The following is a 15,807-nucleotide window of genomic DNA, read 5'->3' as shown; positions in this document are numbered from 1 at the left end:
TGAACGCCCCGACCAGACGCACGGATTGCGGAGCCCCGCTCCCCGGCCCCGATCCTGCCCTCCGATTGGTCCAGGTCCCCCCCAGGCCGGCTCCGCCCCGCGCTGAGATTGGCAGGACGGGCTCGGCAGGACACATCACCCCAGGGCGGGGCCGGCAAAGCCTAGCCCCGCCCACACAGGCTCTGGGCGGGGCCCCGGGGGCGGGGCCTGCGAGGGCCCGGGCGGAGAGCCAGGAGCCATAAAAGCAAAAAACAATGAAGCGATTAAAATAAAATAAAAAATAAAAAAAAATCAGATCTGGGCCCTAACCGGTGTCGCTCAGTGGTTAGCGCGCCGGCCTGCGGACTGAGAGGTCCCGGGTTCTATTCCGGTCAAGGGCATGGACCCTGGTTGCGGGCACATCCCCAGGAAGGGGTGTGCAGGAGGCAACTGATGGATATTCCTAACTCTCTCCCTCTCCCTTCCTCTCTGTAAAATAAAAATCAATAAAAAATATTTAATAAATAAATAAATAAATAAATAATAATCAGATCTGGGAGAAAAACCAGAGCCAGTTTGAACTAGAAGTAACTTTTGTCAGTACACCCAGTGTCCCTACAGGCCAGGACTTCAGACAACCCCCCAGAAGGGAAGGCACCGGGGCGGGCATGCACACACCCCTGGCAGGAACGGGGCAAATGAGAGGGTGAGGGGGCACCTCCTCCCACGGAGGGCACCCCATGTCCAAACCAGGGGGGCCCTTTTCACCGGGAGGACCATGTGTGCTGTGCGAGAGCGCACATACCTGGTGCACTTTCTAAGAGTAAAACTATTTTTAAAAAGGTAACTTCTGGTTGAAACCGGTTTGGCTCAGTGGTAGAGCGTCTGTCTGCGGACTGAAAGGTCCCGGGTTCGATTCCGGTCAAGGGCATGTACGTTGGTCATTGGTACGGGCACATCCCCGGTAGGGGGTGTGCAAGAGGCAGCTGGTCGATGTTTCTCTCTCATCGACGTTTCTAGCTATCTATTCCTCTCTGTAAAAAAAATCAATAAAATATATTTTAAAAAATGTAAAACATTAAAAAGTTACCTTCTCTGTGTGTGTTTTTTCCCACCCAATCACTCCCGGGCAAAGGCAAGACCTGTAAGTGCAGACGCCCTGGGTGTGGAGACCGGATATTCCCTAGGGGCCAGCCCGGGATGTGGGTGGGGGCGGGGTTGGCACCCCAAGGTGCTCAGGGCGGCCAGGCCAGGCTGGAAATTGGAGCTGATGGGGGCAGACCATTCTAACCGGAGCAGTTTGCTCTCTGCAGAGGAGATGAGCGGTATTTTACACTTAACTTTAAAGAGATCTTCATAGCCATGGCCGGTGTGGCTCAGTGGGTAGCGCGTCGGCCTGCGGACTGAAGGGTACCTGGGTTCAAAGGCTCTCTCTCTATATATATATAATATTATTGATTTTTTCACAGAGAGGAAGGGAGAGGGATAGAGAGTTAGAAACATCGATGAGAGAGAAACATCAACCAGCTGCCTCCTGCACACCCCCCACCGGGGATGTGCCCGCAACCAAGGTCCATGGCCTTGACCGGAATCGAACCCGGGACCTTTCAGTCCGCAGGCCGACGCTCTATCCACTGAGCCACACCGGTTTTGACATATACCGTGTTTCCCCGAAAATAAGACATCCTCCGAAAATAAGACCTACTTACAGGTTTCCATCTGAGTGAAATATAAGCCCCCCCCCCCAGGCTAAACATGAGAGATTTGGTCCACTGATTCTGAGAGAAATGGAGTCCCAAGAAATTCACCAGGAAGTTCAGGAATTGGATTGTGAGGATGATGTTCCAGAAGAGGATGACACGATTGTCACTGAATAAATGAGTACGTTCTTGGTGCTGTAGGATTCACAGTGTGTCTGGTTTGTGTTGACAACGACCGTACTACCGTACCGTCTACAGGGAATACGTTTCCTTTATTTTCGTTTAACAATAAATGTGTGCCGTATTCTTCTTCAGGGAAAAATAAGACATCCCCTGAAAATAAGACCTAGCGCATCTTTGGGAGCAAAAATTAATAGAAGACACTGTCTTATTTTCGGGGAAACAGGATATATAATTTTTTTTTTTAGATGGATGAGGCGTGGGCAGCCTGGCTCACAGAGGGGGGTGGCGCCCGCGTTCTGTGCAGACTGGGGAGCTGGGCAGGTGCTGGCAGCTGCGCTGGGAGGGGCATGTGTTTATTGACTGCTTCTTAGCAACGCACCAGCCGCTCCCTCAGCACCTGACCCCTGGGGCGCCACTCCCCCCTCAGGGCACCAGAGGCAGGGACCACAACCCCACTTCCCAGGCCAGGAAACTGAGGCTCGCCCTAGCGTCCGAGGGAAGCCACAGGGCTGGTGACACGGCCGGACACGCCCAGCCTCTGGCTCATGTCTGCTCCTGTCCTTCCTGCCTGCCGCTTCCTCCAGGGAGATGCAGTGTGTACCGTGGGACCGGCAATGGGCGAAGGGCAGAGCAGCCCTGGCTGGTGTGGCTCAGTGGGTAGAGCGTCAGCTTGAGGACTGAAGGGTCCCGGGTTCGATTCCCGGTTCGGGCACAGGCCTGGGTTGCGGGCTCCATCCCCAGTGTGGGGCGTGCAGGAGGCAGCCGATCCATGGCTCTCTCATCATGGATGTTTCTCTCTCTGTCCCAATCAATCAATATATATATATATATATATATATATATATATATATATATATATATATATATATATAAAAGGACAGCAGAGCCCTAGCCAGTTCGGCTCAGTGGACAGAGCGCCGGCCTGTGGACCAAAGGGTCCTGGGTTCGATTCTGGCCAAGGGCACATGCCCGGGATGTGGGCTTAATTCCCCACGCCCTGTAGGGAGGCGTGCAGGAGGCAGCCAATCAAGGATTCTCTCTCATCATTGCTGTTTCTCTCTCTCTCTCTCTCCTTTCCTCTCTGAAGTCAATAAAAAAAATATGTTAAAAAATAAAAATAAAAAAATAAAAAGTACAGCAGAAACACACACACACACGCACACACACTCACACACGCGTGCGCACACACACACGGAGGATTTGCCCCAGGAGCACCCCAGACCCGGGGAGTGAGTCTTAGGGACCCACAGAGGGCTTTCCTCTGCAGCTGCTGCCCCTCAGGAATTCCAAAGTTTGGGGGTGACCTGGGGGACCCCCTAGGCCCCCTCAGCAAGGACCCAGCCCTCCTATGAGTGGGGACTCCGATCTGAGCCCTGGGGAGCCTGTCCCCCAGGCGGTTAGGGGGAGAGAGATCTGAACAGGTGGCTCCCATCCTCACTGCCTCTGACTCCCTCCTGCCCCTCTGTCCTCTCCCCTCTCCCCCCCCCCCCCGCAGGGGCTTTGGGGAGCGCAGGTGTGTGCTCCCTCCCGCTGTCCCTGTGGCCGCTGCGGGCCGATCGGGCGGGTGTGGACCCAGGAAATGCAAGTTCCACGTGGATGCAGGTCCCACCCGGCGGGCCACCAGAGAGGAATGGTCCCCGCCCCCTGCCTGCGGGGCTGTGGGGGCTGGACCTGGGACAGCAGGGCCGTGGGGGGCAGTTGGGGGCTGGCGCCTGCACAGGTGACTTCCATGCCTGCCGATGGGAAGCGGTGGGCAGAGGGCGGTTTATCCGCATGAGTGAGCTGCTTTGTCTGTCCCCAGCGGGCCCCACACACGTGTGTGCATGTGACAGATCTGCTGAGCTAAACACAGGCGTGTGCACGTTTACGGATGCCTCTGCACACACAGGTACATTTACATACTCATGTACACAACATGTACATGCATAACATGTACATTTATATACACGTATACATTTATACACATATAACATGTACATATACATGTGTATAGCATATATTCACACATACTTATATAACACGTACATTTATATGCACATGTATAACATGTACACCCACATGTACAGCATACATTCACACATATAACACGTACATTTATATAAACACACATAACATGTACATTTACATACACATATACATTTACACACATATATAACATGTTCACCTGTACACATACGTGATGTACATTTACACATACTTTTATAACATGTACATTTATACACACAGATAACACATACATCTACACAGGTATATAGCATATATCCACACACACTTACATAACATGTACAGTTATATTACACAAACCTAACATGTATGTCAATACACAGATAGCATACATTCTCACATAGTTTATAACATGTACATGTATACGCATACATATTAATGTGTACACACATGTATGTAGCCTATGTTTACACATACTTATATAACATGTACATTTATACACATGTAACACGTACATCTACACAGGTATATAGCACACATTTATAGATACTTTTATAACGCGTACATTTATACACACATGTAACATGTACGTCTACACAGGTATATAGCACACGTCTACACATACTTTTGTGATGTGTACATTTATACACACATGTAACATGTACGTCTACACAGGTATATAGCACACATTTACACATACTTTTATAACATGTACGCACATATAGCATGTACATCTACACAGGTTTATAGCATACATTTGCTCGTGTGTGATATATTTATACACATATGTAACACGTACGTTCACACAGTCATATAACATGTATATTTACACACAGCCCATGGACATCTACACACATACAGCATCCATTTACACTCGTGTCTGTGAGATATTTTCACACATGTGTATAACATATACAGTTCCCACACACGCACAGCACACACATGTACACATGTATGTAACTATGCTCCACAAACTGAATGGACCTACACCAAACTCTCGGCAGTGGTGGTGGGGGGCCGTGAGACTAGAGGGGGTGGACTTTGGTGACCCCTGTAACATCCGGGACACTATTACTGTGTCGTCACTGTGTCGCTGTCACACTGCCGCTGCTATTGCTGCTGCTGCTACAGGTAAAGCAGGTGTTGGCCCGCCAGGCGCCCGCTGTCCCGCATCTGTGAACCCGTCCGCGCTGAGAACCGGGGCGCGCTGGGCCCCGTGCTGAGAGCTGAGCGCCGGGCAGGCGCGCCGAGCTGTTGCGAAAGGCACTGGGTGCTGCGGCCGGGTGTGTCCTGGCCCAGCCCGCGTGCGGGAACCCTGCAGGGCCTGCTGGGCCCGCGCTCTCCCCTCACACCCTGCACCGCCCGTCCCAGAGGCAGGGCCGCCCCCAGCGCTGCGGGGCGTCCCCGGAGCCGGGGCCCGGCCCCTGGCACAGGTGCGGCATGCAAGGGTGCCCCTGGCATTCCAGATCGCTTCCTGTCTTAGGTGCCACCCCTGGCCCCAAGGCATCAGTCAGGGGCGGGAGGCACGGAGGAGGGATGGTTGCCGTGGAAACGGAAGGTCGGACATCTGGCTAATCTGCCACGGGGCCCACGCTGCCCAGCCCCCCATCAGAGCGCGGAAGGGGGTCAGCTTCCAGGGAAGACCTGGTGGGAGGGGCCGGGTACTGGAACCCGCGGCCCCAGGAGAGCATAGTCAGAAGCAGGAGCAGAGCTGAGGGGGGGGGGGGGGGGGGAGAGACCTCGGAGGTTCCAGCTGAGCCCGAAGCCTGTCCTTCGAGAGGTTCGAGGTTCGAGGGGCGGGAAACCTGGCAGGTCTCGCCACCTCCAGACTCACTCGGTGTCCAGCCTGATTGACAGGCACGGGGGCCAGTCACGAGCCCACGCAGGCGGGGCCACCCACGGCGGCCCCTCCCCCGGGCTGATGGGGAGGATGCTGCAGGATCCAGGGACCCACAGCCTTTGTTTGCAGGATCCGGACAAGCACAGACGCCAGGGAGGCGGGCTCCTGATGGGCGAGGGCTGGTGTCTTGGAAACGAGGGTCTAACCTGGGGGACCTCCCCCCCAAATACAGGAACCCGCCCCCCTCCCCAAACACAGCGTCTCCTGCAATCAGCCGCTCTACAGGTCGCTACTGGACAGAGCACACAGTGGGGCGGCCAGGAGCACACAGTGGGGCAGCCAGGAGCACACGGTGGGATGGCACCAGTGGAGCACACAGTGGGGTGGCCAGGAGCACACAGTGGGGCAGCCAGGAGCACACGGTGGGATGGCCAGGAACACACATTTGGGCAGCCAGGAGCACATAGTGGGATGGCCAGGAACACACAGTGGGGCAGCCAGGAGCACACAGTGGGACGGCACCAGTGGAGCACAGACTGGGGCAGCCAGGAGCACACAATGGGACAGTCAGGAGTACATATTGAGACAGTCAGGGGCACACAGTGGGGCAGCCAGGAGCACATAGTGGAACGGCCAGGAGCACACATTGGGGCAGCCAGGAGCACACGGTGGGATGGCGCCAGTGGAGCACACAGTGGGGCAGCCAGGAGCACACAGTGGGACAGCCCAGGAGCCCATAGTTGGGCAGCCAGGAACACACAGCCAGGAGCACACAGGTCGGGAGGCGAGGGGCGGGGGGCTCTGATCTCGGGGACCCCAGCACCCGGAGCCCCACTACACGCGTGAGCAGACCAGGCCGCTCAGATCCGCGCGCTCCCGCCTCCCAGGGGCCTGGCCCCTGCCCCCCGCGGGGCGCGCGCACCCGGGTGGCCGGCCGGGCCCGCGGCGGACCTGCAGGTACTGGTCGGCGCCGTCGCTGCTGGATGCCGACAGCGAGTCCGATTCCGCGAGGGGCGGCTGGGACTGGGGGCTCCCCCTGGGCCGCAGCGGGGGGTGGGGGTGCGGGGCGTTCCGGGGGCGCGGCTTCTTCTGCACAGACCTTGGAGCAGCGTCGAGGGGACCCCCAAAACCCTCGTCCCAAGACAGGGCGTGCCCCCAGCCCCAGCTGCTGGGCCCGTTGCCAGCACAGAAGTGGGGGCCCCCGGGCAGGCCGCGCAGGGAGCGGGGGTGCAGAGGCCTCGGGGGCTCCTCCTCCTCACTGTCGCTCAGCCCCGGGGAGCTTGCGCGTTGGGGGGCCCCTGGCGCACAGCGCATGCTCCTGGGGCACGCCTCCACCTCCACCAGGGCCCCCGAGGCGACGACCTTGAAGTGGCCTTGGGGCCAGAGCAGCGGGTGCGTGTTCTCGCGGGGGTCCCGCTCCTGGACCAGGTGGAACCTGGGGGCCGCGCCCCCCGGACGCACGCGCTCGCGGCCCCGCGGGCCATCGTCGGGGCGGACGTCCTCCATGCGCCTTGCAGACGTCTCCGGGGCGCGGGGCCTGCTCCGGGGCCGGCCGCCGGGGCCCGCCCGCGGACCGCGGGGGCGCCTGTGGGACGGGGTGGTCACGGTGCAGCCGGGGCTCTCCGTCCCCCGCCGCCGGGCCCCGGAGCGGCTCCGGTGGCTCCGGGGGGTCTCACTGCGGCGCTGGGTGTCCCCTGGAGACAGGATGCTCTCCCCCCGGGGCTCACAGGTCCTATCGTGGCCTCTTGGTGCAGGAGCACACAGTGGGGCGGCCAGGAGCACACAGCGAGGCAGCCAGGAGCACACAGCGGGGCAGTCAGGAGCACACAGTGGGAAGACACCAGTGGAGCACACAGTGGGGCAGTCAGGAGCACACAGTGGGGCAGTCAGGAGCACATAGGGCAGCACCAATGGAGCACACAGTGGGCAGCCAGGAGTATACAGTGGGGCGGTCAGGAGCACACAGTGGGGTGGCCAGGAGCCCACAGTTGGGCAGTCAGAAACACACAGTGGGAAGGCCAGGAGCACACAGTGGGACAGCCCAGGAGCCCACAGTTGGGCAGTCAGAAACACACAGTGGGAAGGCCAGGAGCCCATAGTTGGGCAGTCAGAAACACACAGTGGGAAGGCCAGGAGCACACAGTGGGACAGCCCAGGAGCCCACAGTTGGGCAATCAGAAACACACAGTGGGAAGGCCAGGAGCACACAGTGGGACAGCCCAGGAGCCCACAGTTGGGCAGTCAGAAACACACAGTGGGAAGGCCAGGATCACACAGTGGGAGAGCCCAGGAGCCCATAGTTGGGCAGTCAGAAACACACAGTGGGAAGGCCAGGAGCCCATAGTTGGGCAGTCAGAAACACACAGTGGGAAGGCCAGGAGCCCATAGTTGGGCAGTCAGGAACACACAGTGGGAAGGCCAGGATCACACAGTGGGAGAGCCCAGGAGCCCATAGTTGGGCAGTCAGGAACACACAGCGGTTAGAAGCATGCCCTCACCCCCTCAGCCACACCGCTGTCCAGCCTCGCAGACAGACAGTCACCCAGGGCCTGCAGGACTCACAGCCCAGGCCCCACAGAGACGGGAGCTCAGCCCCTCACACCCCTCACACAGCGAGACTCAGTCGGGGTCTTTGTTAACTTCGTCATTGTCTTTAAACAAACACGCTCCCCACCCCGCCCCATGGGTGACAAACCCACACCCGCCCCGCCCCCCCATGACGGACACGCCACGCTGACGGCTGGCCCGGGTCCCCCAACGCCGAGCGGCAGGGGCCACGCTCACCTCCGGGCGCTGCGCTCCGGCCAGGACCTGGGGGCGCCGGGGCTGCCCGGCCCGGGCGGGGGGCTGTGGGGCGCGGGCTGGCCCGCCGCGTCCCCCCGGCCTCTCCTGCCGCCGGGCGAGCCGACGCCGGCGCTGACGGCGTGGCCGTTGTCCTGGGGCGTCCCCGCGGGGGCCAGGGCCGGCCTCGGGGGGCCCTCCTGGGTCTGGATCCGGGCTGCAGGGAGAGAGGGTGAGCGGTGAGCGGGGAGCTGGGGGGAGGGGGGCCCGGGTCAGGTCAGGGGGATGGGACTGCACGAGTCAGACTTCCCACAGGAAGTCCGGGGCCACCACGCCCTGATCGACGGAGAGCCGCCTGCGGGGTGGGGGGAGCCAGGCCAGCCCCAGGCTTTGGGGGTGCACACCACGAGGCTTAGCGGTGATCCCCAGCTTCCGGCTCAGGTCCTGCCTCTGGGCTGGACACCAGAAAGCTTACAGGGCGAGGGCGATGTTGGGGGGACAGTCCCAGAGCATTCTGGGAAAAAGGCGTGACATGGATTTGGGAAGGGGACGGCCAGGAGCACACAGTGGGGCGGCCAGGAGCACACAGTGGGACAGCAGGAGCACACAGTGGGATAGTCCGGAGCACACATTGGGACAGCCAGAGCACACAGTGAGATGGCACCAGTGGAGCACACAGTGGGGCAGCCAGGAGCACACAGTGGGGCAGCAGGAGCACACAGTAGGATGGCCAGGAGCACACAGCGGGGCGGCCCGGAGCACACAGTGGGATGGCACCAGTGGAGCACAGAGTGGGAATGACAGTAGCACACAGTGGGACAGCCTAGGAGCCCATAGTTGAGCAGCCAGGATGCTACGGGGAGTGGAGGAAGCCATGGCTCTGCCCTGAGCGACACTGGACCATCAGGGTGGGGGCCCCCCACCCAGGCCTCCTCCCAGGAGAACGCCCCCTCCGCCCGCTCAGAGAGCAGCAGACGGGGCCGCCCCAGGCCCTCTGGGTCCCCCGGCCGTCCTTCTCCGAGGGAGACCGTGCACTGTGCCGGTCCTGCCTGCCACCCTCCAGCTGGGAGGGGTCCCGGGCTGCCCCCTGCAGCCGTGCCCGCCAAGGCCCCCTACAGGCCCCAACTCCGGCTCCTGTCTTCCCCTGTTCTGGGGAGTCCCTCCTCCCCTCTGAGCTCAGGTGGGGGGCAGAGAGGGGATGAGGGGTGCCATGGGGTGTGGCTCCTTATTCAGGACCCTGGCCCCAGCTGCGACTGTGGCTGGGCCCTGCCCTGCAGTTGTGGGAAGAGGGGCCTAAGGAGGCGGGGCCTGGGCCTGAGGAGGCGGGGCCTGGGCCTAAGGAGACGGGGCTGGGCCTAATAAGGAGGCAGAGCCTAGGCCTGAGGAGGCGGGGCCTGAAGAGGCAGGGCCTGGGCCTGAGGAGGCGGGGCCTGGGCCTAAGGAGGCGGGGCCTGAGCCTGAGGAGGCGAGGCCTGGGACTGAGGAGGCGGGGCCTGGGACTGAGGAGGCGGGGCCTGAGCCTGAGGAGGCGAGGCCTGGGACTGAGGAGGCGGGGCCTGGGACTGAGGAGGCGAGGCCTGGGACTGAGGAGGCGAGGCCTGGGCCTAATAGGGAGGCGGGGCCTGGGCCTAATAGGGAGGCGGGGCCTGGGCCTAATGAGAAGGCGGGGCCTGGGCCTAATGAGAAGGCGGGGCCTAGGCCTAGGAGGCGGGGCCTGGGCCTATGGAGGCGGGGCCTGGGCCTAATAGGGAGGCAGGGCCTGGGCCTAGGAAGGCGGGGCCTGGGCCTAAGCAGCCGGGGCTGGGCCTAATAAGGAGGCGGAGCCTAGGCCTGAGGAGGCGGGGCCTGAAGAGGCAGGGAACTGGGCCTGAGGAGGCAGGGCCTGGGCCTAAGGAGGCGGGGCCTGAGCCTGAGGAGGCGAGGCCTGGGGCTGAGGAGGCGAGGCCTGGGACTGAGGAGGCGGGGCCTGGGCCTGAGGAGGCGGGGCCTGGGCTTGAGGAGGCGGGGCCTGGGCCTATGGAGGTGGGGCCTGGGCCTAATAGGGAGGCGGGGCCTGGGCCTAATAAGAAGGCGGGGCCTGGGTCTGAGGAGGCGGGGCCTGGGCCTGAGGAGGCGGACCCTGGGAAAGCCTTGCAGGAACAGAGACATGGAGAGAAGCACAAAAGTGAACAAGACCAAAACATTCTCATGGCTTCTTCTCCGGCTCCACTCTTTCCTCCTGGCTTCACACCTGCGCTGGGGTGACTCCCAGGCCCGCTGTGCCGTGAACACCGTAGACTTAAACCCACACGTGTGTCCCTAGAGTGAGGTGACCAGGCGTCCCGCTTTTGGCGGGACAGTCCCGGTTCCTAACCATTTGTCCCGCGTCCCGCGGCGTTTTTAAAAAGCCCCGATTCTTTAATCTTTCCAGAAAAGTCCCGATTTTTTTTTTTTTTTTAATCTTTCCAAAAACCGGGACTGTTTTTTTTTAAACGCCGCGGGACAAAGTGTTCAAAAGCGGGGCTGTCCCGCCAAAAGCGGGACGTCTGGTCCCCTCACCCTGGAATCCGTTTCCTGGGGCCTGGTGAGTGGGGGAAAGCAGAATGCAGGGGTGGGGGGTGTTTGCCAGCCGGGCACCCGCCCACAAGGACACCCGCTCACTGCTCTTCCCCTCCTCACCTTCCACCATCTGGGCCGCCTTCCTCTTGTCTTCAGATCTCGCCTGCAACACGGACGATAATCACACGTTTTTGGACGTCGCAGGAGGCAGGGGCATGCAGGGGAAAGACAGGAGCCACCTTGCTGGTGCCTTTGGCCATGACCCTGGCCCCGGGGGGGCACAGCGAGCAGACACTGACCCCTGGCGCTAACGCGTATGCCCCTGGCGCTAACGCATTCAGCCCCCGGATGGAGGTGGGGTCACGCCAGTGACGGGACTGGGACACAGACAAGAGGTGCGGGCGCCAAAACCGGTGTGGCTCAGTGGATAGAGCGTCGGCCTGCAGACTAAAAGGTCCCGGGTTCGATTCCGGTCAAGGGCATGGGTCTTGGTTGCCAGCACATCCCTGGTGGGGGTGGGGGGGGGCGGTGCAAGAGGCAACTGATAGATGTTTCTCTCTCATCGATGTTTCTGGCTCTTTATCCCTCTCTCTTCCTCTCTGTGAAAAATCAATAAAATATATATATTAAAAAAAAAAAAAAAAGAGGTGCGGGCAACACGGGGACGCCCTCAGCTGCTCCAGATGCTTTTCTTTTTAAACGATTGAGGGGACGGGACGCACTGGGATGTCTGTGCCAGAATCGGGATTCACGGGAGGTGTTTTTTAAAAATGTAAAGAGGTGGAGGTCCCTGGCATGGGGTTCTGGGAGGGAGCGAGCTGGTGCTGGCCCTGGGGGAGCCGCTGGCTGTGGGAGGAGTGGGGGATGTGGAAGGATTGGGGGGTGGGGAGGGGCCCTGGGCTCCTGGGCTCCCTCTGACTGTTCTGACAGCTAAGGCTGAAGAACCACCAGGGTCGATGTTTCGCTCTCATCGACGTTTCTAGCTCTCTATCCCTCTCTGTGGAAAATCAATGATATATATATATATATTTTTAAAAAATATATATTTTATTGATTTTTTACAGAGAGGAAGGGAGAGGGATAGAGAGCTAGAAACATCGATGAGAGAGAAACATAGACCAGTTGCCCCCTACACACCCCCTACCGGGGATGTGCCCGCAACCAAGGTACATACTCTTGACCGGAATCGAACCCAGGACCTTTCAGTCTGCAGACCGACGCTCTACCACTGAGCCAAACCGGTTTCGGCAATGAAATATATTTTTTTTAAAAAGAAAAAGGAAAAAATCTGAAACCGGTGTGGTTCAGTGGATAGAGCGTCAGCCTGCGAACTGAAAGGTCCCGGGTTCGATTCCGGTCAAGGGCATGTGCCTTGGTGGCGGGCACATCCCCAGTAGGGGGGTGTGCAGGAGGCAGCTGGTCGATGTTTTCACTCTCGGCATTTCTAGCTCTCTATCCCTCTTCCTTCCTCTCGGTGGAAAATCAATAAAATATATTTAGATAATTAAATAAAAAGAACCACCAGGATCTAATAGCGGCCCTGGCTCCGATGCCCAACGAGGACACGGATCCCAGGAATCCCTTCTCTCCCGCCCAGCACAGCCCCCGGAAGAGCCCACGCCTGCAGGGCTGGGCATGGCCACCAGATGGCGCTCAAGCTCTCAGGCATCCGAGTGCTGGGCAGCCTCATTTCATTCCTGGGCAAATGGGGGGCCCCCCTGCCCCGGGGGGGGCTCCCAGCAATGACCCTGGGCGATGCCAAGAGGCGGAGAGGGGGCCTTGCACCCCCTCCCCATGCTGCGGGGGGGGGGGGAGCCGGGATTCCCGGGGATTTGAGAATGAGAGGCCTCACGGGCGCCCCCTGCTGGCGGGACCTGCCCCTTTCGTCGCGGCGGGGAGGGCGGTACTTGCGTTCTGGATCTGCATGCGGAGCTGGCGGTTGCTGAGCCTCAGGGACCGGGCGATGCTCTGCAGGTAGTAGATGAGCATGCTGGGAGGGAGGAGAGACAGGCCAGGGCTCAGGGTTCGGGAATCAGGGATGGGTGGGGGTGGGGGGGGGAGATCACGGCTCCAGGCTCAGAGCTTGGGTGCGCCCCCCGCCCCGCTTCGCTGGGGTCCCAGCCAGGGGTCCCCGCCGCTCCCCCGGGGCTCAGCAGTCGCCGTGGGCACCGAGGCCCCAGGAGGTCTTGCTCTTCCCAGCAGCCTCCGCTGCACGGGCTGCAGCGCAGATGCAGCAGGTCCAGTGGGCGGGCCTGGGGGGCTGCAGGGCGGGCAGGAGCCCAGCGCACGGGAGGTCCCTCCTGCAGCCGCTGACCTCGGGGGCAGGACGCCACAGCCCGGGGGCCCGGCCCCCGCCGCCCAGGCCCAGCTCAGGCCCCCTGCCGGCAGGCGGGGACGGGCACAGATGCCCCGAGTGCGGGGCACTGGGGGCGGGGCACTCACAAGAGCAGCAGCACGGCGGGCAGGATCACCACGGGGCTGCTCACGTAGCCCACCACCGCGCCGCACCAGGCCGGCAGGTCGGCCACCGTCTCGGCCACCACGTCGTAGATCTTCTCCTGCCCGCTGGGGGGTGGGGGGTGGGGGGTGGGGGGCAGAGAGGGCGGGCGTCAAGGTCAGCGAGGAAGCCGGGAGGACGCCAGCCTCTTCTGGGGGGACAGGGGGTCCCCGGGAGGAGTCCCAGGCACTGCGCAGCGGGAGGTGGGTCCGCAATCAGAGTGTGTCGGCGTGAGCGTGTGTGGGAGTGCATGTGGGTGTGTGCAAGTGCGAGTGCGAGTGTGCATGTGAGTGTGTGCGTGTGTGCATGTGTGTGCATGTGCAAGCGTGTGAGTGTGCATGTGAGTGTGTGCAAGTGTGATAGAGAGGGTGCAAGTGTGAGTGAGAGTGTGCAAGTGTGTGTGAGAGTGTGCGTGTGAGAGTGTGTGCAAGTGTGAGTGAGAGTGTGCAAGTGTGTGAGAGTGTGCAAGTGTGTGCGCGTGTGTGTGCATGTGCAAGCGTGTGAGTGTGCATGTGAGTGTGTGCAAGTGTGATAGAGAGGGTGCAAGTGTGAGTGAGAGTGTGCAAGTGTGTAAGAGAGTGTGCAAGTGTGTGCGCGTGAGTGTGTGCGTATGCATGAGTGTGTGCGTGTGTGTGCATGTGCAAGTGTGTGAGTGTGCATGTGCACGTGTGGTCGAGAGTGTGCACGTGTGATCGAGAGTGTGCAAGTGTGTGAGAGAGAGTGCACGTGTGCAAGTGTGAGCTGGAAAGTGCAAGTGTCAGTATGTGAGTGTGAGAGCGAGAGTGTGTGTGTGCACATGTGCGAGTGTGTGTGTATGAGTGTGAGTGTGCATGTGAGTGTATGAATGTGAGTGCGAATAGTGTACACAAACCCAGACCCTAATGCTCCGTAGATGTTATCAGAATGGACTGAGAGCCCGGCCTGTCTGGCTCAGTGGTTAGGGCGGCGGCCCCCGGACTGAAGGCTCGAGGGCTCCGTTCCGGTCGAGGGCGCGGGCCTCGGCTGCAGACTCCATCCCTGCCGAGGTCGGGCGGTGCAGGAGGCAGCCATCGCCGTGTCTCTCTGCCATCGACGTTTCCCTCTCCCTGTCTCTCCCCGCCCTCCGCTCTCTCTGAGAGTCCACAGGAAACGTCCTCAGATGAGGATGGACACCAACAAAGACAAAGCTCCCGCGGGGAGGGGAGCCGGCACGCCCTGACGGGATGCGGCCGAGGCAGGGGTGGGAGGACTCTCGGGGACCCTGAGTCTGGGCGGGCCTGGCCGGCGGGGAGCTCCCTGGAGCACCGAGCACCCTGCTGCCCTCTGGGTGCCGGCCGGGCCTCTCCTTAGGGAGCGGGGGCAGAGGCCAGCAGGGCGGCGCCCAGAGGACAGGCCCACCTCCCAGCGCCCACGCCTGCCAGCCGGAGCCGGAGAAGGAGGAGGAGGGGGAGGAGGGAGAGGGGGAAGGAAGGGGAGGAGGAGGAGGGGGAGGAGGGGGAGGAGGGAGAGGGGGAGGAGGGAGAGGAGGAGGAGGGGGAGGAGGGGGAGGAGGAGGAGGGAAAGGAGGAGGAGGGGGAGGAGGGAGAGGGGGAGGAGGGAGAGGAGGAGAAGGGGAAGGAGGAGGAAGGGGAGGAGGGGGAAGAGGGGGAGGAGGGGGAGGAGGGGGAGGAGGGGGAGGAGGGGGAGGGAGGAGGAGGGGGAGGAGGGGGAGGGAGGAGGAGGGGGAGGAGGGGGACAGGGACCACCTCACAGCGCCCACGGAAGGAAGGAGGAGGAAGAGGTGGAGGAGGAGGAGGAGATGGAGGAGGAGGAGGAGAGGGAGGAGGAGGAGGACAGGGGCGGGTATCCGGGGAGGGGGGCGAGCGCTCACCTGAAGGGCCCGCAGTGCAGGGACGGCCGGTAGCGGGCGATGGCGAACACGGTGGGCAGCATGCACAGGAACAGCATGAACAGCAGCATGGCCAGGTAGAAGTTGTTGGACCTGCAGGCCCGCCACGGGTCACGTGCGGCCACGGAACCACGGCCACATGCCCAGGGACGGACACGGAACCACGGCCACATGCCCAGGGACGGACACGGAACCACGGCCACACGCCCAGGGACAGACACGAAACCATGGCCACACGCCCAGGGGTGGACACGGAACCACAGCCACACACCCCGGGACCCAGGGACGGCCACGGAACCACGGCCACATGCCCAGGGACGGACACGGAACCACGGCCACACGCCCAGGGACGGACACGGAACCACGGCCACATGCCCAGGGACGGACACGGAACCACGGCCACACGCCCAGGGACGGACACGGAACCACGGCCACACGCCCAGGGACGGACACGGAACCACGGCCACACGCCCAGGGA

General features: G+C 61.2%; 1 protein-coding gene across 1 annotated transcript in view; it reads right to left on the bottom strand.

Annotated features, from left to right (window-relative positions):
• Window positions 1-6,480: 6,480 nt before the first annotated feature.
• The window catches only part of TMC3 (transmembrane channel like 3), a 41,236-nt gene continuing 31,909 nt past the window's right edge, over window positions 6,481-15,807 (bottom strand). The window contains exons 17-22 of the mRNA XM_036443147.1: window positions 15,312-15,422; window positions 13,408-13,530; window positions 12,877-12,955; window positions 11,086-11,128; window positions 8,431-8,644; window positions 6,481-7,390 (exon numbers count right to left, since the gene is read on the bottom strand). Coding sequence (XP_036299040.1) covers window positions 6,481-7,390; window positions 8,431-8,644; window positions 11,086-11,128; window positions 12,877-12,955; window positions 13,408-13,530; window positions 15,312-15,422 — 1,480 coding nt within the window. The remainder of the gene's footprint in view (window positions 7,391-8,430; window positions 8,645-11,085; window positions 11,129-12,876; window positions 12,956-13,407; window positions 13,531-15,311; window positions 15,423-15,807) is intronic.

Source organism: Pipistrellus kuhlii, unplaced genomic scaffold, assembly GCF_014108245.1.
Source record: "Pipistrellus kuhlii isolate mPipKuh1 unplaced genomic scaffold, mPipKuh1.p scaffold_m20_p_181, whole genome shotgun sequence".
NCBI classification, from domain to species: domain Eukaryota; kingdom Metazoa; phylum Chordata; class Mammalia; order Chiroptera; family Vespertilionidae; genus Pipistrellus; species Pipistrellus kuhlii.
This window is presented reverse-complemented; position numbering and strand designations above follow the sequence as displayed.